Source organism: Cheilinus undulatus, linkage group 8 (assembly GCF_018320785.1).
Source record: "Cheilinus undulatus linkage group 8, ASM1832078v1, whole genome shotgun sequence".
NCBI classification, from domain to species: domain Eukaryota; kingdom Metazoa; phylum Chordata; class Actinopteri; order Labriformes; family Labridae; genus Cheilinus; species Cheilinus undulatus.
The window spans coordinates 33,081,575-33,107,381 of NC_054872.1; the positions used below are offsets into that span (position 1 = coordinate 33,081,575).

At 41.0% G+C, this 25,807-nt stretch overlaps 2 protein-coding genes across 3 annotated transcripts; both read right to left on the reverse strand.

The window, feature by feature from the left end:
- Positions 1-1,085: 1,085 nt before the first annotated feature.
- On the reverse strand, positions 1,086-9,646 carry LOC121514129 (PILR alpha associated neural protein). The gene is made up of 5 exons (XM_041794223.1): positions 9,532-9,646; positions 8,930-9,345; positions 8,470-8,548; positions 3,069-3,215; positions 1,086-2,492 (listed from the first exon to the last, which is right to left on the reverse strand). Exons 1-5 carry the CDS (start codon positions 9,540-9,542, stop codon positions 2,471-2,473), a joined length of 675 nt encoding a protein of 224 aa, XP_041650157.1. The 5' UTR covers positions 9,543-9,646; the 3' UTR covers positions 1,086-2,470.
- Positions 9,647-10,616: 970 nt separating this feature from the next.
- Positions 10,617-24,431, reverse strand: si:ch211-154o6.3 (uncharacterized protein LOC563854 homolog). 2 transcript variants are annotated; one of them, XM_041792561.1, is made up of 13 exons: positions 24,157-24,431; positions 19,132-19,250; positions 18,470-18,705; positions 18,028-18,151; positions 17,635-17,756; positions 17,028-17,114; positions 16,775-16,864; positions 16,392-16,480; positions 14,004-14,226; positions 13,748-13,870; positions 13,447-13,612; positions 13,153-13,241; positions 10,617-10,900 (listed from the first exon to the last, which is right to left on the reverse strand). In XM_041792561.1, the coding sequence occupies exons 1-13, from the start codon at positions 24,244-24,246 to the stop codon at positions 10,803-10,805; spliced, it is 1,656 nt and encodes a 551-aa protein (XP_041648495.1). In that variant the 5' UTR covers positions 24,247-24,431; the 3' UTR covers positions 10,617-10,802. The 2 variants fall into 2 exon arrangements, with proteins under 2 accessions (XP_041648495.1, XP_041648494.1); XM_041792560.1 differs by lacking the exon at positions 10,617-10,900 and adding an exon at positions 10,925-11,624.
- Between the last annotated feature and the right edge of the window lie 1,376 nt (positions 24,432-25,807).

Here is a 25,807-nt window from a genome sequence, read left to right on the forward strand (position 1 = left end):
TTTATCATAGCTCTCTGTCCATCTTTCCCTCTCCCCCTTTTGATTCTGTTTTCACTTAACTCTAGGCTCTTCATCCTGTGTGACATTAATGGTAGCAATTAGATGACCAGCAGCCACAGCGAGAGGGAGAAAGGACACAAATTATGATCCTATTTCATTTTTTAACCCTGCCTCTGTCTCCATCACCACCCCCTCCTCCTACATCACGCCCACCTCTATTAATAGGGGTGTTAATTTCACTCAGTGTGATTGAACTTTACTGGTGGGGTTTTTTTTTTTTTTTTTTTTTTAACCAGACTGGAGCTGTGAATTCTAACAGCTGTACACCTCTCCCACTGTTGGGAGGGTTAGAGAGAAAGTGGCAGGTGAATCGGGTATATTCATTAAAGGTGTGAGCAGTGACTCTGCACAGTTCACACCTAACTTCTGCTTTAGTATTTATTGGCGGTGCTTACAGATTGCTGCAGTGTCTGCTGCCGTGTCTCATAACTACAGGATCATTAAAACTTCAGAGTGGGATGAGGCCAATCAATTACTCTGATTGATCAGTAAAATGCCCAGAGGAGATGGAAACGGTGGCTGTGCAGCAGACTGATGGAGAATCTCAACACACTCGGGTGGCATTTCTCAACTTGCAGCCGCCTTGATTTTATTGACATTTGTTTGAAAAAGTGTACACAGAGGAAATTCTTGCTTAGCATCCTGTTAATCTTTCTGAAGCGGGGGGGAATCCATATGAGGTGAGGAGATAAGGAAAAGCTTCACACACAAGCGAGCGTCTCATGCTACCCCCTTTTTCAGCTGCTGCTGAACATGATTGGCACACGTTGGACTTCTCAATGCCAAGCCTATGTTCGAGAATCAATGCAAGGCGAGGGACTAAATGTTCACTTCAGGGAAAGAAAAAAAAAGATTAGGATACAGGGGTAGCTATTAAAATGCACAGTGCAGGCTTTGTCAATCCCATAAAGCATTGCAGAATGCAGCGCTCCCAGGGGAATTCATTCAATATGCATAGAAATAAACAGACACAGAGCTAAAACGCCAGTCTTTATTGAACTTCCATGGTACAGAAAGACCACATTTCTACAGGAATGCTACCAAAATCACAAGACTTTTATATCTGTTGGTTTGCACGAGCCACGCATGAAGCCACCAGCACTATGTCTGTAGTGGAAATGTGTGTAACCGCAGGGGATTCATGTCTCAAAGATGCTCTGAAAAGTTGCAACCTGACATTTGGCTTTAGAAGACTCTTTAAGATATCACTCACTGATAGATAAAATAGACATTTATAAATAATAGATCTGAAGGAACTCTCACAAGTTTTCTTACTATGTACATGCAGATCATTGAAGAGAGAGTCAGATGATGCTCCTTGATTCTTCCCTTAAGTGTCTTGATTGTGATAAGAAGCAAAATTTTGGTGGTATTGTTCCAAATTGAGTTTCTTGGCTGAAAAAATCCTTGTGGTAATGTCAGTCCTTTGATCAAGCATACAGTTCACAGATGCTCATTTCCATGACGACATAAATCTGTCTTTTTGATGTGCACCATCTGAAACCTTTGGGAAACATTGATTTTCAACAAGAATGCCTCTTCCATCCGCCCCCTGTGCTTTATGTATTTTATCTCCACCAGTGGAGGTTCTCTATGCTTCACACACCTCTACAGAGTCCGGCAGGAACAAAGGCTGCTCGACAAAGGGGTGAACGTCAGCCACATAATTAAGAGAACAAATCATGAGGAAAAAAAAACAGACTCCTGCACATTCTGCAGAGGGAAAAAGCCACACTATTTGCATTTCAGGCGCCCAAAGCAGGGGGATAAACAGCAGTTTTTGGAGCGTGACATGTTAAACACATTGCCTGTTGGCTAGAGCTGTGCCAATGAGCTTTGTGAAATACCCCGTTCAGTGTTTGGAGATGCTGAGAATGGCTTTTTAACCGTTTACGTATTAGATAGGAGGCTGCTACACTGAACTGAATTTAAGAGAAGGAACAGTCGGTTGCATTACAGCAGCTAATACTGAGTTATTGGAAGCAGTTATGGAAGCACAGGTAGGGGACTTTCATGGGTAATGGGATTCTGCATGGCTGTTAAAGTGCCTGTTTGTGAATTAGTCAAGGCAGGTCGAAACACAGAGCGGCTGGGTATTTTGGCAGAGCTCAGGGCCATACAGAGAATGGAAAACAAGGAGCAGGTTACAGTGACGCAGAGCCACATAAAAGAAACCAACATTGAGCACAGAGGAAGGAAGGAATGGAAGGAGGAAGGGAGCAGCAGGAAGATGAGTTTAAGACCTCAGGGGAGCCGAGGAGTTTGTGTGATGGCTGGATACCTGGGATCCCTGAATTCATTTCACAGTTTCAGAGAAAATAAAACGGCGCTGCGGGCACATCCTCTGGTCGTGTTGATGTTCCTCCTCAAGGCCCCGTAGAAATGTTTACCATATTGGAACAAAGTCATCTCAGAGGTTCACAACTGGGATCCTGACACAGCAAGAGAGACAGGAGAAGAAGAGTGAGAAGGGGACAATGAAAACGGGGAGGAGGGGAGTGTTGTGGGAAGCTTGGGGAGTCCTGGTGATGAGAGGAAAGACAGTAGAAGAAGAAGTGGAGCAGGAGGCCTAAAGCTGAGAAAGTGGTGTACATGATGCATCACAAGGGACCAAAATGATGGCGGAGGGAAGAAACGGAGGAAGGAAAAGCTAATGGGGGAATGTGGAAGGAAGTGAAAGGGAGCACTATTATTATCCAGATTGAGATTAACTTTGAATACCCTCAAATAAAAGCATCATTTCATGGACGGCGGCTGAGCCCACGATGACTCATCTGAAGAGGGAGTTTAAAACATGGATACTTCTTACAGCAACACTAAAGCCCTGAGCACTCCTTGGAGAATAGCACTACTGTCCAATTATTCTCCATGGTCATGCACACACAAGGTAAAAAAGAGGCTACTTTACCCACACGAAGAGAGGCAAACTTTCATCCAGAGGTGCACACACATGCACATTAACATCACAGACACCCAGACTGTGCAGAGTTGTAGAGGCGACTCATTACCTCTCCCTGTCGTTGAAGGAGGAGGAGGTGCTGTGCAGCGTCTGCCGGCTGTCCTCCGAAGCCAGGGAGCGAGGCAGCGCGAGGGAGAGGGGGGGAGCCACGCCACGGGAAAGCGGGGGCGGATGTTGGGAACAGCTGCGATCATAACTGGGAGAGGAGGATAGTGGCACAGAAAGACGGGAAGGAAGAGAGAGAGGAGGAGGAAAGAGGATGGAAAGAAGGAAAGAAATTGGGGTAAAGAAGATGGAGAGGTTTTGATAAGGGATTGAGAGAGAGAGAAAAAAGGATGGTGGACGCAGAAATAAAAGGAAAGATGTTAAAAAAAAACAAGAGGAAGTGGGACAGGAATAGAATCAGAGATTAAAGGGACACAAAGAAAGTTGGAGTTTCAGAGAGAGACGGATAAGTAAAAGAAGGTTACAAAGAGCAGGACGTGATTGAGGAAGGAGTTTGAAATTAAGAGGAGCAGATAAGGGGAAAAAAGGAAAAAGAGAGAAAGAGAGAGAGAGAGAAACAAAGTCAGAGAGCATCAAGAACAGGCGAGCCATTTAGCATCAGCGAACACATTACACTGCCACTGTGAGAGAGAATTAGTGCACTCATTGGACTCATTAAAACGCTGTCAGGGGGGAGAGGGAGGCAGAGCGAGGGATGGGTGGAGGAGACAGGCTCTGTGGGGGAGAGAGGAGGGAGTCAGATGGGGTAAGGTGGGCAGGATGCAACAAGGCGAGGAAATAGTGGTGTGAAGAGTGAATTAAGGTGAAGACACAGTTGGGAGTCACAGGTTCAGGCTCTTACAGATACTTAGACTTCCAGGAGAGGTGTTCTCGCTGCCATAAAAGCCATCCCGCACCCTCATTTTTTGCTCAGAAACACCTGTCTGACTCCACATAACCTCCATACACACGAGCATGCTTGGTAACATTAGCCACACTGACGGTTTTAGGGCTGAGAAAATCACCCAGCACATATGCCACTCTTCTATAATCATAATGAACTGGACGGGGGCCAATTTCCACTATAGGCCTATCATTTCAGTCCATCTGTAGCCTCCTCCCGCTCGATCTGAGGCACTTTCTCTATCTAACACATGGTGTTATTTACACATTTATGACATTGAAGCATGAGCCAGTCTATAGAGAGGGGATGCTGCCATGTCTCCAGTCTGCATCCCAGCAATTCTCACTTTTTTCCCCTTTCTTTATGCGAGGCCACTTTGGATCCACAGGCAGAGTTGGGTTTTTCCCTCCACAGCGGGTGCAGATGAAGAAAAGTTATCGGAACAACAGAGAAGGCCAGAGAGAAAAAAAAGGGGGGTTTATCGTGTATCAGCTCAAAGCAAGCTGCAGGATTATCTGTGGATCTGTGCAGCCGGACTGGCAGTGCTGGGAGAGATAGTGAGACTGGCGGGGGAGATAAGAGGAGTACCAGCTGTACAAAGACAGGCAGTGTTAGAGCGAGGCGATGATGATAACTAGAAGTAAGCGAAATAACCCGGAGGAAGAGCGGGGAACACAGGTATTCAGAGAAAGAAAAAGGAGAAAGATGGAAGAAGGCCTCAGCAGAGGAGGGAAGGAGAGTAAGATAGAGAGAGAGGCCAGATAATGTAGGAGTGTTGAAGCAAATCTGAGATTAAGTGAGAAAGAAGGAGAACAAATTATACAGATTCAGGCAACGAAATGCAGAAGTATGATATAATAGAAATGTGGGTAAGATCAGCAGATAAGAGAATTACAGTAAAAAAAAGGGGCAGAGCAAGTATAGATTAGTGAGGGGGGAAAAAACAAAGTAGGAGAAGAAAAAGGCGATTGTGAAGAGCAGGGGGAGAAGGAGAGGAGTCCCAGTGGTCAAATAAACGAGGTGTTATTGGTTTGATCAGCAAAGCGTGGCAGTGCTTCACTACATCACATAGATGACTCCTCATTCCAGCTAATGGCCATGTGTGCAGCCAGCACCCACCAAGAAACACACACAGAACCCACTCTGTGTTTACATGCTCTCTGAGCTTTAATGGTTTTTAAAGAACATCGACACTACTGAAGTAATTTTATCGCTATGACAACAGGTTTGCCTCTGCTTCCTGTCACAACCTATTGGTTACTGCAAACGTTTTAATCATTGCATGTCTGAGGCACAAAATTACACATTTGTGCAACTTTCAGTGATACGCTGTCGCTAAGATATCATTATGGAGCAAATCACTGATCTCTCATTTTAAGGGAGGTGGATTTAGAGATGTTACATAATTATTAACACGCACAGCCAAAAACATCTATAATCTTCTCACATCTGGCTTGATTCACAGATTTACATCTTGCTTGATAAACTGGTATAAATGGCCATACCTGGAAAAAAAGTACCCCAAATTTTCCTACCCCACACCCCCAACACAATATTTTAACACTTACAGGCATTCTGAACTATCTTTTAAAACGAATCATCTTAAAGTCCCAGTGAAGACTTTTGAGCTAGTAATGAAACTGCCTGAAATCAATAATGATGCCTCTGTATGAGCTAAATGAGATAAACAGCTGCAAGATCATTAATTTCTATATTTATACTGTTATTTTTTTGGGGCACTGTTGCTGGGGTGTAGGTGTCAGATAAAATGATCAAGAAGACGCCGCAAAACTCAGTTTTCCCCAAACATCCATGTTAATTTTGACGGCTATTCCTATTTTACTTTTAGTCTTTACTGTAAAATGTTCATTAGTTTTAGCCACATTTTAGCCCTCATAGTGTCAGCCTACTCATAGTCAGTGAAAACTAAAAATAATTTAGTCCAGTTTTTGTCAGTAAAAAGTGATGACATTTTAGTCAAAACATTTATTCTCACTACCTGGATACGGTGCAAAACCATATTTGTGGATATGCACCCTACAAAACCTGGGATCCCTGCTTTCTGCAGCTGATAGACAGAAAAGCTACAAATATGGAGATATATCAGGGATTTTGAATGTCTGACAAAAATCAAATTAGACTTTAGTCTCGTTTTAGTCTCCTGAACAATAACTACACATAAATTTAATCTGAGTTTTAGTCTTCAAAGATCTATTTTCAGAATCTTTTTCATGATAAATTAAAACTTCCACACACAGACAATACGTGGGTGGGCCACCCAGGTATATTTGTATCCACCGAAGTATATTTTCCAAACATTTTTTCTTCCTCCTTTCATGATTTGGCTATATTCACTATATGTTCACACTAAAGAGACACAAGTCGGTACATCCCTGCAGTAAATGCACACACAGGTGCCACATCTAATGTAAAGCATGAAATGTTGTATGCCTTTGTTTCAACAATGTGCTATTATCCTATATTCATGCACTCTATGATGATGGTTAAAATATGCTGCTTCATCAACAGTAAAGGCCTTTGCACACTAAACCTGTTATTACCTCCACCAAGGAAGTAATGTGATCGGGTGGGTTTGTTTGTTAGTTAGTTTGTTAGCAACATAACTCCAAAAGTTTTGGACGGATTTTGATGAAATTTTCAGGGAATGTCAGAAATGGCATAAGGAAGAACTGATTAGATTTTGGGAGTGATCCAGATCACTGTCTGGATCCAGGAATTTTTTAAAAGGATTCTGTACTATTGGGAGATAGGGCTAATGAAGGAGGTCTGCGCTCTCCGAATGCTTTTCCAGTTTTCAGATATGTTTTTTGAGTGCATTATCTGATTTAAAAAATGTTGGGTGTAGAAATGTGACTCTTTAAGTTTCTCACAATTCAGTTCGATTCTGGGGTTCACAATTCCATTTAGAATTGATTTCTCAACACCAACTGGATCCTGATTCACAACAAATTCCCTATTTCTCATAATGAGGTGATTATTTCAGCATCTACTCCAGTCTCCTGTGCATAAGGGGCCACATCCATTAAGCCATATCCATTTCCTGAGCTGGGTGTGGTAAGGGGCGGAGTCAGACAGCTCAATAACATAAAGCCACAGATAGAAACAGCTCATTCTGAGCAGGGCTAAAACAGAAGGATTTTTTAGACATGCAAAAATCTAAAACTGGAGTATTTTTTCATCAACAAACTTCACAGGCATGTTTTGGGGACCTCTGAATCCAATATAAACTTGTCTGAAAAGGGTAAAATATGAGACTTTTAATGGTTGATATCCACATAATACATACACATATCATAGTGTTTCAAGTAAAGTTTAAATTTAAGGGACAGAGAGAGAGAGAAAGGGAGCTGCTGCTACTGCTCTGAATTGTCAATCACACATTTAAATGACTTGGATGGATGCCATAAAAAGGAAATTTGTACAAAAAAATTCTCAAAGTTTCTGAGTTAGTATGCAAACATAATTAACACAACATAAGATCATATGTTTTTCACCTGTGGCAAAAATGCCACAGGTGAAAAAAAAAAAAAAAAGGATGGACCCAGTACGTAAAAGCCTTGAACAAACTTCTCACCTGATATGATTAAGGAAAATTGAGTGAAACCCTTATTATTTGAACTATTACTATTTGAACTCTTCACAGCATACTGCTAATAAATACTACCAAAAGAGCAGAAGCAGAAAAACATTAAATTTGCAAAATGAGGCTAGGTGAGATTGCCTTTCCTACAGTCCAAGTACAGTGCCATTCATCAATAACTGAAACTAGCCTCCTGATTAAGTTTCCATGGCATAGATTGTCCATTAATGAAACATGTAGCTGTTAATAGAAAGCTATAGATTTTTCGTTGCCAAAGCTATTCATCCACAAAGAGATGCAAAAAACTACAGTTTTGTACACAGAGGGTGCCAAAACTGATTTAAACCAAAGGTTACTCACAGGAGCTTTAACTTCATATCATGCAGAGTTGAAAGCAGGCTGATAATATGTCACAAGTCCCATTTTACAATTTTAAGAGCAACTTATTTTGAAGGAAACTAATGAAGAAATATGCATTTTTCTTTGCTGTATTATTTATCACCTGGAGATAACTCAAACTTATCTCCTGACTCCAAAAGAGGTCCTGACTTCTAGGTTGGTAACTTCTGTCTTGAGTAACTACAAGTAACCTAAACACATCCCAGCCTTAAGTGAGTTAGATGTTCTTGGAAAAAAAAAAAAAACCTTTTAGGAGAATAACGTTTCTTTTCTAATGGCAAACTGCAAATATTAAAAGCAAACAGGAGGTAATAAAATATTACAGATTAAACAACACCGTATTAGAGAGTCTGTTGAAAATAATGTCTCTATATTTACACCTCAATATGATTTTTGTCACGTTTTCCACAAAAATCTAAAGTCAGGAGGTACAACATCCTTCGTCCTGTTCACAGATAGGTTTCCCACTCATTCCGGAAGTTAGATGATGAGATGTTCACTTTATACTGTCTCCACCACACAAAAACACCACATTATCGAGGAGAGAGATAAGATTCCTACCAGAGTTTTGCTGTTATGACGATTGCTGTCACGATGAGCACAGAGGAGATGGTCACGGTGACGTAGAACTGAGGGTCCACTGTAACACACACAAACACATTCCCATGCAGGTATTAATTTCTCACCTCATCACCATGTGTGATTGTAATTCCTTGACAAAAGTAGAAATCAATAAAGCCAGCTGAAACATGAAATTTGATGAGAATGCTGCCCTCCAACTCTAATCTGATGACGTCTTCTGTGTATCTGGTAATCTGACAGCGGCCGGGTCCTTCTGTGAGTGATGAGAACTTTATTAGGCATTCCCCGCCGCAGACACAGCCGGCTGCACACAGCTTCCTGTCAGCTTTCACCCAGCTGACAGCTCATTCCCTGGAGGACTTGTGATATATGTGTGTATTCACATGGACTGTGGACACCTTTATTTAGAAATCCTTCATCTGCAGATCCTGATGCCCACCTTCCTCAGGCTCCACCTCCATTTCTCCATCCTTCGCTCCATCCTGGTCTTTAGACTCCAGCGGTGCCTCCTCTTGTGGGTGCATGCTTGAGCTGGGGAAAGGCCAACCCCCCGGTGTGGCAGTGCTGTCCTCCTGCTGGCCCCCATGCGGGTGAAGGGGGTCGGTTTCCTGGCTGGAGAGGAAATGGTAAGTCTCATCCTCCAGAGGTTGAGTGGGACCCCAGACAACTGCCCACAGAGGGGTGGGTGTGACCTGGGCCGTGACGGACAGCTGGACCGACAGGGCGTCCACCTGCTCCTCCTCACCCTCACTGTCGTCACGGTTACAGGTGGAGGGTTGTGTCACCAGAGAAACAAAGAGGAGGAGGGAGATGAGGCAGCGGAGGGCGATCAGTCGTGCGACAGGAGAGATGGAGCTGAAAGAAAAGTGGAGGAGAAAAAGATGAGAGGCGAGGAGTGACAGAAAAGTTGTCTTTTTGTCTACAGGCGCCCTGCACGACCTCATCAGCTCGGAAAATGATGCCAGCTATCACTCAGAATGACATTTTAAGCATCTGCTCCCCCATACATCCCTCCTTCAGCTCAGATACTTTCCATCTTACCATCTCTCCATCGCTTCGCTCTGTTCACTGAGACTCCGCTCCTCCGATCATCTCTCTCTGTGAAGAAGGACAGAGGGGCAAGAGAGAGAGAGAGAGAGAGAAAGCAAGGGGAGGGTCCAGCTTTTTTCTTCTTTAATGTTAGCAGATAAAAACAACATGTAAACACAGAAGCAGAACTCTGCCACTATTTCACACCCCTGGGCTTTTAAATTTAACGCTCAATTATGCACCACATGTTCATCCACATCTGCACTCAACAGCACACTAAAGTGCACACACTCATTGTCTGTTCTGCTCTGTCACACACATTCACAGACCACACACCTGAGCGCAGCACATTCATCATCATTAGAGGCATCATGCACGGAGCCAACACTCTATATGGCACTTTGAGCAGAGAGAGGTAACTTCCAATCTACAGCTGCTGCCTAAATGCCACAGAAATGTCACTCAGACGCACAAAAAAGAGATGGACAGAGACACGCACACGCTCCGACACATATCAGTTATCATTCCTACCTCTGGCAGTGAAGAGAGGGAATGAGACAGGGAGTCAGAGAGAGAAAGGGGGAGATACAGAGAGCAAGGGAGGGAAGGAAAAAAGCATCGGTTGCCGAGGCGACGGAGACATGTAGAGTCTGCTAGAGTAAGAGGGGAGAGAGAGAGAGCGATGTGAGGAAGGCAAGCGACTGTAGGAAAGAGATTTAAATGCTAATTATGTTTTTTTTTAACGCTTCAATTAAATGGACATGGAGGAAAAGAAATGGATTCGACGAGCAAAACAGAAATGATACTGAGGACGACATTAATAAGCTCATTTTAGAAGCAGGAGGTTTTTCTTAGGAAAAAAAAAGAAGTCTTCAATTATGTTTACAAAAACAGGAAGGACACCCCAGAGAGAGAAGAAGAAGAGGAGGGGGAGGAAGAAAGAAGGGAGGGGAATAAAGATGGAATAAAATTGAATTTACATTCATTTGCACAGAGTGGAGCGATAAGCTGGTGTCTGAAGAAGAGGCAGGGTCGAGTTTCAAAAAATGACAGGATGCATATTTGAAGGTGAGAGTCACTGTAACAGCTTTATTGTAAGTGTAAAAATATTTACATAGAAAATAATCTGCTAACACACATAAATACAAACTCACACCTTCTCCATCCATATGCTTCCTCTCTGACACTGTCACACTTCACTCCCCTCTTTTGCCGCCACCCCTCCTTCTCATTTCCTCCTCCTGGCTGGAGGCCGTAGCGTTCATAGGGTGAGAAACTATCTCTCACTGAAGAATGCAGCGAAGCCACGAGCTGGGCTCTGCGTCCTCTGTGACATCACACACGCTGACTCTTCCTTCATCGTTGTCCTCGTCATCATAATCTAAATATGACAAGCAGATAGAAAGGATTCGTCACGACATCTAGCTGTCTGTCTGTCTTTCTGTCTGTCTATCTATTTATCTGTCTGGATCTTGATAAATTACACTATTAAAGTCCAAACATACGAGTAAAAGTCATAATTTAAAGAAAGGTAATGATAACAGTACAATAACAGCTCCAACAGAAACCAGTAAGAACATGATGAACCCACTGGCCATCAAAATGGTAATCCCTCATTGGCTCATATTAACTCTAATCAGAATACAATTTGAAGAAAAAAAAAAATCACAAATCATATATTTCTGTTTATCACAGTATATTTAAACAAGGTACACAATTCTTAATTATGTCAGGTTAGTGTTTTCCTAAATCGCACACAGCAATTTTACACTTACAGGAAAAGAAAACAAATGTCAACAAATTTGATGGCTATTTTCTCTTAGTTTTAAATTCATTTAATGTGTATGTTATTTTAACATTGTTCCCTTTAAGAAAACAAGTTATTTTACTGTAACTGCCGTTTTCTTAATTAAAACGTGCCGTTGTTGCTAGTAACAGGCTAGCTAGCTAGCGGATGCTAAAGTTAGTGTGCATATTGACAGTACCATATCTGCTAATCAGCAATATGGCATTCGTTGAGGGTGCTAAGTGTCCATAGTTCTTTAGGTTCTTTGCAGTCACGTGATGTCCATTGGGGGTTAGGAAGTGGGGTAAGGCTATTAGGACTGTATGGGAACAGAGGAAAGTTAGTACTTTAAATCTCTAAATGTTTCTATGCTATGTACACAGTTTAACCTATTTACCTGATGTGGAAGGAATCAACATCACATTTTACTCAGTCCTGTAGACCAATAGCTTCTAGTGTCATCTAGCCAGTACCAGTATTGAGCTACGAGGCTAGCTGAGCCCCATAAACATATGGAAAAAGAAATGTTTTTTCACAAACATGCTTTTAATTGAAACAGTGATATACCATCAACTGAAAAAACTAGTGAGGTTAGAGACCGGGTGATGATGAGCTGCTCATGAATGAGCATGTGCTATGAAACAGCTCTTTAATGTAAGCCACCTGCAGCTAGCTCCAATTTGAGGGCCAGTTCTCGTTCATCCATCCTTTGCTGATATATAATCCACATTTAAAAAGCTAAACTATTATAAAATGAAGAGCCATTTGGAAGCTGAACAACCAGCTCTAATAAGCTGAGCCAAATAATCTGGACCTCTAAAAAGAGATGGATTTCCAGTCACATCAAGAGAGGCTGGATGGGCATCAGCAGAGGAAATACAGGGAAGATCAGACCATTTCCACATGAGGTTTTTTTTCTGTTTTTTTGTTTTTGCCTAAATATTTCAGTACTTTCGGGAGACAAAGATAGCTCAAGATTTAAGAATGTGCTTATTTCCGCAATCTGAAAACTTGGCATAGTTGTAAACAGCTAACAACATGGCCTTTTTGGTAGTGTTTCTCTAAGCAGAAATCACAACTTGCCCCTAAGGGGAGTTCGCTGCATGGTGTCATCTGCAAAGAACCTAGACTCAAGTCTTGGATGGTTTTGAGTATGTCAGTAGTACACTGCAGTTGAGTATACTTCCCAGTGTGAATGCACTTTGCCTTCTTATGCACTAAGTATTTAGTACAGGATATGTGATGTTTCCTCTTTAAACAATGAGTACAGCCACTACAACGTGACACAAATGTACTCAAAAATGAAAAAACAAAATATTCTAAATTTTTGAATGTAAATTTAGACTGGTTAAACAGACATTACATATTGTTTGGTTGTCTTTTTTGAAAAACAGATTTACTAGTGAGTATGTGATATCTGATGGAAGATTATTCCACAGTTTCATACCTCTAAGCATGACAGTGTGCTGTCCTGCACTGGTATTTGTGAGTGGAGGTGCATAATACCCATCGGAAGCATGCTTTGTAATGAACTCATGAACATTGCAACTGAACAACATTTGATTAAACAGAACATTTGGGTCTTTAGATTATGACATACTTTTAAAAAAAAGCAGCAAATGTTAGTTCTTTCCTTTATTAATGAGTGTAAGTACAAAGTTATGTGGATTTTGTTGATGTTAGCTCTTCCATCACAGTTCAGTGCCAGTCTTGCGCCTCTATTCCGGTCTAGTTGTAATTTCTCTATAATTAATATGATAGTCCTCGGCAAATCCACAGTTACTCATCAAATGTGTCAGTAAATGGAGATATAATAAGGTGTGAAATTTCAGTGTTTCTGTGAGTACCATCAGTCTCCTCGTCATCTTCTGTGTCTCCCTCTGACTCCAGTGAGCAGGACTCCAACCGATTGTCTCTCCTCACTGTGACGTCACCCCTGAAATGTTCACATGCACCCGCACTTTATTTAACAAGCAGACATGTGTGTCACTCATTAGCATAGTGTAAATCCCAGAATAGCTTTGGAATTAGGAATGCTTGTGACCTTGTAAGAAATGATGAATATTCAAATGACAAAAATAATTTAGCAGTTTAGATTTGCATCGTTTAAAATGAGTCATGTTGACACATCTTGAACTCACCTTTGCTTCCCAGAACTCGGGAGCTGTTCCCATACGATGAGGTCTCGACCTCCTGTGACCCAGCGGTGGTCTCCACTCCCTGTGGTCCATGCTGCAAAGCAGAGGATCCTGGGAGCGTGAGGCCAGGTCAGAGAGGCCAGGTACCGACACTGAGGCAAAGAGAAGACTAGAAGGAGGAGAGGGAGAGGAGAGGGGTCAGCGGAGGAAAACAAAGTGGTTTCGATTTTGTATTTAAGTGCTTTTACCCACTCAGAGTGGAGTGAGGAACTTCTGGTTGCACACGGTTTACTCTGCTACTCACTGTTCAGTGAACTCTCTCCATTTGCCACATCGTAGCAGGAGCCAATTAGGAGGCCTCCTGTCTGGTGAACACAATCTGTTACCCCGACGATGCTGCTGTGATTGGTCAGTCTGGACATGGTTCCTGTGGTAATTGGACAGATGTTAGGTGGAAGGATTATGCAAATGATCCTGTATCTGCCTTCCTTTTCCATCTCTCTCTCTATCTGAAACACACTCTCTCACTCTTTCTCTGCCAGTCTAATTCCTGAGCTCACCATTCCTCCAGTGCAGGATCTTGAGCCAGGCTCGACCATGAGCCAGAAACACTCGATCTCCCCGTGGGCTGAGGGTCACGCGGCCCCCCGCCCCCCCTCCACAGCCCGTCACCTGGCCGCTCCAGTGGTGCAGCAGCCTCAGGGGGTCTCGATCCGAACACCGGTTCTCCCACACAGACACCCCTCCCTCAGCCGAGCCACTGAACACCAGTGGACCCTGAGACTGTGGAGGGCACAGGAGACACGGTTGTCATGGTGATATGAGTCTTTACCCACTGTGTGTTTGTGTGTGTCCGTAAATTGTGGAGAAGTGTATGAATAGTTTTAAAATGTACTTTTCTGCCGCTGTTGGTTATAAATGGATTGTGCACTTTGCATTATAAACACAAAGAGGATGACAATGATGTGCAGCGCTTTAATGCTTCGAGCATACTCTGATGATTGCAAATTGAAAAAAAGAAATTATGTATACACAGCTCAGGACTTCAATATTCATAAAAAGCCTTTTTGCTCTGAATTTGTACAGTTTGCTCTCTGTAATTGGCCGAGTTCTCCAGCTTGCATCTCAACAAATATCTTTGATTTTGTTCAGAGGCAATAAACAAGAAAAAACTGTGAGAGGAAAATAGAGAAGAAATAAAGCTGCTTGATTTTCAGAGAAAAGGCTTTTTTCACAAATTAAATCAAGAGTTTCCACACAACTTAAAAGAGATTTTACTCAGAGAGAAACATTGTCAGCTTTGTGTAAAACAACTCTTTTCAAATAAGCAGAACATGGAAAAATAGCTGCCATTACATGGCATGTACAATGCCTATTAAAAGTTGTCACCCTGTTGGATGTTTCACCCTTTTATTGATTTTACACATCAGTCACGGTCAATTTAATTTGGCTTTTGACAAAAAAATACTAAAAAAAAATCTTTAATGTCAAAGTGAAAACATATTTCTATTAAGTATGTAAATTAAATAAAAAATATGTGATGTAAAATAAATGACCACATAAATTTTCACCCACTTCAAGTCAGTATTTAGTAGATGCAGCTTTGGCTGCAATCACAGCACTAAGTCTGTGTGGACAGGCCTCAATTGGGCTTGCACATCTAGATACTACAATTTTACTCCATTCTTTTCCAAACTGCTCAAGCTCTGTCACACTGCATGTGGATCAGGTGAACAGCCCTTTTCAAGTCCAGCCACAAATTCTCTATTGGATTGAGGTCTGAGCTTTGACTCAGCCAATCCAGAACCTTCACCTTGTTGTCTTTAACCTATTTCTGTGTAGCTTTGGCTGTATGCTTTAGGTCATTGTTTTACTAGAAAATAAATCTTATTCTCATAGTTGTAGTTTTCTTGCAGACTGAATAAGGCTGCCTTCCTCTATTTTGCCGCATTCATCACACTCTCTACAGTTACAAGCCTTCCATGGCTGGCTGCTGAGAAGCATTCCCACAGCATGATGCTGCCACCACCATGCTTCACAGTAGGAACGGTTGTGGTGATGTGCAACATAGTGTCTACTGGCCAAAAAGCTCCATTTTGGTCTCATCTGACCAAAGAATTTTCTTCTACTTAACCATGGAGTCTCCCACATGCCATTAGTGGAGATTTAATCTGAGTTTTCTTTAACAGTGGCTTTCTCTTTGCCACTCTCCCATAAAAGAACAACAGTTGTTGTGTGCAGAGCCTCTGCCATCTCAGCTTCTGAAGCTTGTATCTCCTTCAGAGTAGTCACAGGCGTCTTTCTGGCCTCTCTCACTGGTCTCTTTCTTTTACAGTCGCTCAGTTTGTGAGGACAGCCTGATCTAGGTAGATTTACACATGCCATATTCCTTCCATTTCTTGATAATGGATTTGACTGAACTCTGGGGGATGTTTAGTGAATTGGATTTTTTTTATATCCATCCCCTGACTTAGAATTTTCAATAACCTTTTCTCTGAGATGTTCAGAGTGTTCTTTTGTCTTCATGGTGTAATGGTAGTCAGGAATACTGATTAATCAGTGACTGGACCTCCCAGACACAGCTGTCTTTATACTACAATCACTTGAGACACACCCACTGCACTCAGGTGATCCCCATTTCCCTAATTGTGAGACTACTGGCACCAATGGGCTGGAACTCTGTTAAATAAGATCAGTCACTTTAAATGGGGTTAATATTTATGCAGCTGATTCTTTTACATCTCATATTTAATTTAATTGACATTACTCTGTAGAAATCTGTTTTTACTTTGACATTAAAGAGCTTTATTTGTAAAAACAAAAATCGTCAAAAAAAAAGCCAAATTCTATTGACCTTGATTGATTCATAAAAATCAACAAAAGGGTAAAACATCCAAAGGGGTGAATATTTTTTATAGGCTTTATATGTTAGAGAGTGAGCGACCCACCTGGATGGAGGTGACTGCTTCCTGGTGAGCATTGATTGACTGGCAGTTCTCGAAAATGTGCCAGCTCCAGGCTTGAACTTTCCCCCCATCTGAGGGGGGGCACAGAGTGTGAGGTTAATGTGAGCTGACAGGTGGCTGGCAGTCATTACTGTTGGTCACGGTTCGACACACCTGAGCCTGTCTGCCCTAAACTCTGTGCCTCTATCCCTCTGATTTACCTCGATGGCCCTGTGACACACTCACTAGCTTACTGCTGGAGGACTGCAGTGTGAGAATCTGCCCATATACTGGAAAAAAACGTGCAACTGAGTAGATAAAAGCTAAAAATATGATGTAATGAACTCTTTCCTCCTCACACACCTGCTCTCCACAACAAAACCCACCTGACCCAGTGATGATATAGCCGTCTCCCTCTGGCACAAAGCAGAGCGCAGTCACAGTGTTAAACGTGTAGATCGACTTTACACACTGCCCTGAAGGAAACAGAAAAATACTCATTTAATTACCAGGACACTGACCACCAGTCACACAGGCACGTATTGATTACACACGTGTTTCAGAGACAGTGCCCTGAGGCTACGTCTACTTTGATATACGCATGTATACATCTTTGTGTGTCTGTGTGGTTAAGCCTACCAATGCTCAGGGCCCAGATCTTCACATAGCAGTCTGCCGAGCCGCTCAAAATAAATCTCTCCTTGTCGGACAGAGACAGGGACCAGGCTGGGGAGAGGGCAAACACAGACAAAAGAGCAGGAGGGGAAAGGGAGGAGGACAAGCATGTGGAGGAGGAGAAATGAACGGGCATCACAGACAAGAGAGAGGACAAAAAAGATTAAGCCGAGAGGGAAGCTGTAAATAAGTGATGATGTACAAAATGAAGAAAGAGACAGATTGCAAGGGAGAGGCAAAGACAGAAGAGACAGGATTTACCAAATAAAAAAAGAAACAAATAATTATACTGATGCAAACAGTGTGACTAAGGCTGCATCATTTAAGTGCTGCAAACTCCACTTTGTATTTTAAGTTAGGGGAGAAGGAGGGGAGGCAGTGTGGGAGGCGTTGGAGTTGAAGTGATGGAGGGCTGCCTGCTTCAGACAGACAGCAAGCTCTCTAAAGTGTCTGCCGAGGTTATCTCTCACTGGGCTTGATCTGATGAACTGCTCCTATAATTACCAGACCGCAGGACACAGGCATTACTCAGCTGTAGCACATGTAAGGATGTGCGTGTATGTGTCCTCACCCAGCCTCCTGCAGTACTCAGGGGGAGGCGCAGACAGACAGGTGACCCCACCAGTGTGACCCCCCAGGTTCTTGTGCTCCGTTGCTGTGGGAACGTGCCACACCTTGACTGTCGTATCTCGGCTTAGAGGGGAAAGAGGGATGGAGTAAGGTGGGGAGAATAAGAGAGATTAAAAAATTGGAGGTATGGTGAGTCAGAGGAGGTGGTGAGAGCAAGCAAAGTTAAAAGGCGTTCAACGGAAATCGCAAGAGATTCGCGCCGAGCCGTAAGGGCGGGGGAAGAAAAACAAATACATGTCAGACAGCGAGGGAGAAGCAGGAGCATATTAAGGGATAAATTAGGTGAAGTGCTCACTTTGCACATCCATTATGCAAATCGACGCCCTTGCTTTACCTTCCAGAAACAACCAGGTTGTCAACAGCAACCACACAGGTGACAATGTCATTGTGGCCCTCCAACAGCCTCAGGCGGAACTTCGTCTTCTCCCACGACAACTGGAGGGATGTAAATTCTGCCTCTACAGGAGAAAAAATGAATTGTGCAATTAGCAATGTTGCCTCATCAGCGTCCCAGCTTGTTAATCTACACACTCCTTCAATATGGATTAGTTTGCCAAAGCGAAGCGTGGTGCTAATTGAGCTTAGAGGAAGCAAAACCTGCATTCTGGTCTTGAGGGAAACAAGAGCAGTCTGTTGGTTTAAACGCTGGCAGACACATGAGCTTGTTAGGACTCCTCAGGGCATAAATGTATAATCTGGTTTTAGATGTTAATCACAAATTAGGGCGCTGCATTGTACTTTCAACACAGCCTTGCCACTTCTTTTAATTACCCCACCTTCCTGGTCCATGTTGTCAGACTCCAAATCGCCTCCTGAAACATCTGGGCAGTGATCTGACACCTTCACGGGCTCCTCCGTCCTCTCCTGCCATCCGCCTGTCTCCGCTCCCCCTCCTGTTTCCCTCTGCCTGGCAGCCAGCGCTGGCGTTTCTCGAGCTCTGGACTCTTTTTCTCCCCTAAGGATCTTGGAGGCTGGAGGCATTTGTGATGGAAGGGCCTCGGGGGCATCCTCCCTGTGCCGGTGCAGAAAGCAAGAGCTGAATGAATAAGTGAGATGCAAAGTGTGCATGGCATCCTACCTGTGGAAGAAGTTGAACGCAAACAAAAACATTACTCCTTAATGAGCTGGGTATTACATAGAGCTCTTGTGTTTCATTCAGGTTGATAATATTAATATCAACATATGGTGAGCTGCAGAACACCCTGAAGAGTTTTAGTGGGGGGCTGACATCCCTAACTGATGTTTACATGGCACATTGTGATCAGTGCAAAGTTCCTTTTTTGTTAAAGCATGACAGCATTTGACCTGAAGTGTGTTTGGTTCGACATACAAAAAGATCAAAGGCATCAGAGTGAATGTTGTTGCTTTTGAAGAATTACTCTCCCCTCCATCTGCCCTCAACCCCCCCCCCGCTGGTACTTCTCCCTCACTTCCTTACACTTGTCTTTTCATCTTCTCCTTTTTTCCGTCTCCCACAATCCCCAGAGTTTGCTGCGGGCCAGAAAGCTGCAGCTGAAGCTCAGCCAATCTGGAACGCAGCTCCGCCTTCCTGGAGATCTGAGAGGAGAGAAGGCACGAGATTGGTTATAAACCAGGCTGCTTAATCCACAAGTTGTTTATATGCACAGGCAACACGCTTGGACTGTCTTGATTTATTAGGCTGCAACTGGCAACACATACAGAACTCCTGTCTTAATGTGAGTTATGAAACGTGCCCAAATAAGTGAATTAGGCATGTCTCCTTGATATAAACTGGTTGTTTACTTCTTTTAAAAGAGCAATTCACTCATGTTACGCTTACAAATCTACTTCTTTAACTGTGAAACTACTTTTATGAAGTCTTTTGTGGCTCAACTAGAGTGTGACCTGTGAGAAACATACATGTTTATGCTACTGATGGCATTTAGTTATCTTGCAATAGGCTTGGAGATTGCTTCATGGAGTTTAAAAGAACAACTAGTGGGCAGGGAGACAGTTGCATTCTGGGAAATGTAGGAATACTTGTTTCAAGAGGCTATATCCTGACCACAACTGTCATTTACAGCAATAGAGAGGGTATCTAATCACAAAAAGACATGTTTTATAATAATTGTACTGGATTTAAAGAATTATTCAGTGATTTAAAAGCAAAGGGAAGAAAAAAGGAAAATATACTTTGAATAACAGAATAACCACTTTGATTTGTTCTTTGTCCTGTTGATTTTTAATTTTTGCTGGTTTCTGCTTTTGTAAGCTGCTGTAACTACTCTTTTTTGGTCAATTACAAGAATAATGAATTTTTGTTGTTTGAGGAGGCAATATGAAAACATTTTCAGCCATAGAAAATGTGATAACCGTTTTTTACATCTTTGACTTTGTACAGATGAAGCTATTAGCTTCACATTTCCATTTAAGTCAAATATGGTGACATAAAATAATAAAGATCTTTTATAATGTTATGGTCTATCTAGGGCTGGGCTATATGACCTTAAAATAAAATCTCAGATTACTTTTCACAAAAAAGTTGATTTAATTGCTTTAATCAATTTTCCTTTTCTGCGTAAAAAGCTACAAATAAAAAGAATCAAGTTGGGTTTTTTTTAATCATTTTTATAACAAAATCTACCAAAGTGAAACCAAGTTTCCTTTAGGCCTTAAAGTGTAATCCACAAACCTGTATTTAAAAGTGCACTGAGTCAGGGGAGGGTGGCTACTAACATGAGCACTCAGGGTCTGAAAGTGTCTAATCTGCTAAAGTAACAGACAAAAGATGCTTAAAAATTCCTTTTATATCTGCTTGGTTATGTCTATCGTAGCTAATGGTCCTCTTAGGATCTCTCAGATTTTACCTGCCTGTTGATCTCTCGCTCCTTTAAGCATTTTGAGTAAATTAAAAATGTTGTGAATTCCACATAAAGACTGTTTCAGGTATCATGAAATCCGTCACTTCACTATGAAAGATTCAATCTGACTGAAACTGTCAGAACATCAGAGTGTTATGGTCTCTTTCACCAGTTCGCCTTCAGAGGATGTCCCCCAGCTCTACAAAGCTTTGTTTAAGGCTACAGAAAGGTACGTATATCCATGTGTATGTCAGAGGATCATTCAGCAATGCAGAAGAAAAATGACAAACTATCCCCTTTATGCTGAACATACTCATAAAATCTTGTTAATACAGATGTCAGATCTCTGTTAACAATTCTCTTGTTTTTGGCAAAAAGTTGTGTATCTTGCTGTGTTGGTCTTCTCCACAGGTCCAAGCAGCTAATGTGGATTTCCCAAATCGCAGCCCTTTTTCCCTTCGAGAAACTGACTCATGACCTCAATTGTAAATCTGACAAATTGTAGACACTATGGAAGCCCTTGGACTCTTTCTTTCAGAAACTTTAAAAGCATTCTAGTTGCCTGCTGAATGTGTCAGAACTGGTGCACAGCACTCCTGTATTTAGTTATTCTGAGTGTGTGATCACAAACTGTTTTTGGCACACCACTACATGCTTTATTTTGGCACATTTATGTACAATGTCTGTATGTAAGTATGCTATGCTGTGGCTGCTGGCATTTGGGTTTTTTGTGTTGTTTTGTCTCAGTGCTGCTTTGTTTAATTGTTTCTATTGCTAAAATATAACATTCAATAAAGGGAACAGACTACAATTAGGCTAATGCTGATTCCTCAGCGAAGCAGACAAGACCATCAGGATACTAATTCAGAATCAGATGACCATTTTTATTATGATGAACATCATTCAAAAATGCGTTAAATTACAATTTCTACAAAAAAAAGGTTCAGAATGTGCGAAATAACTGATTATCAAAAGTCAAAACAAGGTATTTCTTTTAGTTTGATGATACTTGTAGTTTATAAATGAAAGACATATCATTTTGTTTACATGGGTCACCAAAACTAACACATAACCAAAGTTTTTGACAGAAGGTTAAACTTTTGATTAGGGCTGAACAATCTGGGAAAATAATCAAATCATATTTTTTTTTTACCCAATATTACGATTAAGATTTGAGATGCGATTACTCCTTAAGTTCCTCATCTTGTATAATTTTCAACGAACACAAGAAATAAATCATTATTTATCATAACCAATGCATGATTAGATAAAACTAGCAATTTTGAAAAGTATCTAATTGTGATGATTTTGACTCGTATTGCAAATTGGATATGTATTATTGTACTGAAGGGAATGATAATTATTCTAAAAAATGGCACTTGAATGATAGCATGAAATGAAATGCATAACATCTCTGCTACAAAAAAAGTTTAAAACCTGTATTTTGTCACAAATTTCAGGTTAAAGAAATATTGCAACTTCTGTGATTTGAAAATTGCAGCAGGCCATATTGCGATTTAATTTAATTTTCGATTAACTGCCCAGCCCTACTTTTGATATTGTTGCTGTAAAACTACAAGAGTCCTGAACTTAAATTTTGAAAAAATTGATTTTCCAAAAATCCACTTTATCAATAAAATCAGTTGATTGCCCAGCTCTATGCTTCTCATTTATGAAATATCCAGAATAAAGGCTGCAGTGTTCAGTTGTGTTCCTTTACTTCTGTAATAATCTGACAGAAATCTACAGTGGAGCCACCAAACTGTATCCCAGTTTAAGTCATGCAGCATGTCTCAGTGAATGGATGTGGTTTCATTTGACCTCGATGAATCATAGAGCTTTATTTTATGTGTTTTCTTGTTTTTATTATTTTACAGTTTCTAGCTTTCTAATTTGTTGTATTCTAATCTGATAACATCTACCCCTTTTCTTCTATCTATTCTCACTGTTTTAGCTCTTCTTTATATCTTGCATGTTCTTATATTTGTGTTCCTGTTTTACTTTGATTCATCTAGTTATTCTGGATTTTAATTTAACTTTAAATATCATTTTTCTTCATGATTTTTATGTTTTCAGGTCTTTATAATGACTTCATGACACGTTCCTGTGTTTTATTATGTATCCTCTGGTTAATTATGATGTTAGGGTCACATTGTTGGCTGAATTTTCCACAGATTCTTCTGTTGTTGAGGGTTTTTCTTTCTTGTTGAGTTCTAATGGTTAGCTTTGTCTTTTTTTGTAATTCTGCTTATTTTCAAAGAATTTTGTTTCTCTGTTTTAAAGGTGCTATACACATAAAAGTTATTATCATTATTATTTAAGAGCAATACATTTATTCAAAGGTTAGTTTGAATCCAAATAAACATGTCACCAAAATGTTACCTATGTGGGATTGAAGCTTTGAAATTCACATTATTCATTGTGAATTTTGGGATAAATCACTTAAATAAAATGTGTTATTGCTGTGTCTATTTAAAGCTGCTTTCTGGTAGGTTTGAAGCTCTTTGACAACAGGTTTTCATTCAGAATTTTGATTTTGGCTTTCCACAGTCATGAAAACAAGATAACTGAGATCAAACATCTCCTGCATGCCACGTTTGGCTTGTTTGTCACTTGTCTCTAATTTGCTGTAAATGGAGATACCCCCCTCTGAATACAGCTCTCACTCTCATTTAAGTGAGAAACAGAGGGAGCCATGGTATATAGTCCTGTTTTTAAGCTAGAGAGCTAAAGGAGATGATGAAAAGGGTAAATGGCCTCAGTCATGTGGAACTACTGTGGTTTTGAGTCAGGAGTGGGAATTAAGCAAAACATCTTGCACAATTTCATATACAGTTATGGCTGCGCTGCAGTATGACATATTTATTCAATCTTTTGATATTCATGCAAAGATGCAGATGTTGTCAAATCAAAAATAAGTAATCATGTTTAATAATCGTGTTCTCTTGCACTGAGCAGCCCTAGCCTTTCCCATCACTACAAATTGGTCTTAGATTACACATGTGCGAGGAAGTGCATGCATGTATTATTTTGTTCCTCATTAGAGGGTGCAGGGGTTGTTCTGTGGCTAAAAAAACACCTTTGTAGAGCACGTCCATAAGCATTCAGATTCTGCCCTTTAACATCGTGAAGTTCTCCTGAGACTCCTGATCATTATTTTGTCTGATGCACTCTGCACAAAGTCTGGGCTTCTGATCTCCCACATTCCTAAGGCAAAAACTGTCAAATTATTCATCCCAACACTATCTTTAATTCATGCTAATCACATATTTTTCTTCCTCAAGATAGCTAAACTGTTACATCTAGTTTAAGAAGCCTAACTTCAAAACTCCATGACTTCATTAAAATGTCATCTTTATTTAACCAAGTGAGCCCGGATACTAGAGGATCTGATATGCTGGAATAAGCCTGTTTCAATGGACTGTTTGAATATGCAACACTACCTTAACCACTGATCTCCACCTGCGTCAGCTGGTGAAGATCTCTTCTTATGTGTTTGATTTGAACTAAAGCTCTGTCTGTGCTGCAGTCATAACCTATTTTCACACCAAAGGGGAAATCTTTTCAGGCTTTGCCGTAGTCACACAGGTTACACAGATCATATTAACACGAGGGGAAAGGCAGATAAAGTGTTCCTGTACCTTGAATCTCTCCTCTGGGGTAAGACTGATTTTTATTTCCAGATTTTCAATCTGTCTCAACTTCTTCTGCAGCTTCCTCACCTCACCCATTTGAGGTCCTGGGCTTGACTAAGGCGCCCTTAGTTTAAAAATAAAACACTTCAAACTAGCAGGCTGACACTCAACACGTCAAAGAAACAACATTTCATATTAATGAAAAGCCCAGAAAGGATTAAATTAATAACGACGTATCCAACGGTTCGCTGAGCTATATTTGAGAGACGTGTCGCCGGATGTTTACGGTACACTAGACATGTAGCGCTGTCCTTACAGCGACACCATGTGGACAGTTACAAAACCGCATCCAGACACAGTTTATGTGACTAAACAATATTGTAAAATTCGTAAAACACGTTAGCGACAATTAATCTACCACAAGAAGCCCAAAAAAGATTAATCTTTCTACGTGTTTATTGTAACCAAAAAAAAGTCCCGTTTATCACCCAGATACGAGACATTAGGCCTCTGCTGCATTCAGGTGCCTTTTCATCGGTTCGCATTTTCAAGAAAACCAGTTGTAGGCTTGAGAAACAGCTCTACTTCCGATACAATATGTTTCAGAGTTAAAGTGTCTTTAAAACAGATAAAAGGATGGGGAAAGTAATGTTTTCGTGTTTTATTAAATGTTAAGTGTTGTAGGCTCCATGTTTTACAACCAAAGATCACTTGGTGTTAGAAAGTGGCCTGCACAGCAAAGACTGGAGTGCTAATATTTCAGTGCTAAATATTTCAAAGATGACTTTAGCACCCCAAAATGCAATATATATTCCGATCTGAATTAAACAGCCTTCAGTGGGGGGTTATTTGACAGTGTTGAACAATTCAGTGTTAGTCTAGTTCTGTGGTGAGTCAAAGCTCTGCCCACGGCCAATCTGTGGTAGAGTTTTCCGGTCATGCCCTTGTAGAGTGTTTATATGTGTTTTACATGTGTTGAATGTTTCTTGATGTTATCTTTTGTATAGTAATGGCTACTGGGATTCCTTTACTCATGTTTCTAGTATTTATTGTTTTGTTATTAGGTGCTTTTGCACCATGTGTGAAGTTGTCCACTGAGTTGGTCACTTCCTGTCTGTAAAATCAGATCACTGAACAAATGTGTTACATGCATAACTTCATTTTAGGGTGATTCCTAGCACCGCATTGGACTTTTTACAGCATTATTTTAAGAGAACATTCTACTTTGCCACAGAATTTTAGATGTGGCAATAGTATGACAAAGTGTAATGATTCATATTAAAAACACAGCAAATTAATACCCAAAGTGGAAGTTATGGTGTGCATAAAGTATACTTAAATGTGTAAAAAGGTAACACTGTGAATATTATATTATAGAGAATTATATAAACCTATAGAAAGTGTTAAATCCAACACTATGGAAGTTGAATTAACACTGATGATTTTGCTGTGTCCACAAACGCATACAAATTACTTTGTTGACAAATAAAATTCAAAAAGTATGACAAACTTTATGCAATATACTTTTGTAAAGATAGCCCCTGCTGTATTTTCAAAAACCAAGCCAATTTTAATTGGGCATCTTTCCTGTATCAAACACCATGACCAATTTCCACAAGAGGACAATAAAGTCTATTTTATCATAACATGGTACCAT

Bases quoted from the DNA above. Each gene is read 5' to 3' on its own strand.
- LOC121514129 (XM_041794223.1), bottom strand. The intron at 8,549-8,929 runs GTGGGCATCAGG...TGTGTGTTACAG, and splicing joins GGAGGTGGAGCCTGAGGAAG to TGGACCCTCAGTTCTACGTC. The intron at 2,493-3,068 runs GTAATGAGTCGC...TTGCTGTGTCAG, and splicing joins TCCTTCAACGACAGGGAGAG to GATCCCAGTTGTGAACCTCT.
- si:ch211-154o6.3 (XM_041792560.1), bottom strand. From the start codon at position 24,246: ATGGGTGAGGTGAGGAAGCTGCAGAAGAAGTTGAGACAGATTGAAAAT. The intron at 18,706-19,131 runs GTAAGGAAGTGA...GCACCGGCACAG, and splicing joins GAGAAGATGAAAAGACAAGT to GGAGGATGCCCCCGAGGCCC. The intron at 16,481-16,774 runs GTGGGTTTTGTT...GCCCCCCCTCAG, and splicing joins CTATATCATCACTGGGTCAG to ATGGGGGGAAAGTTCAAGCC.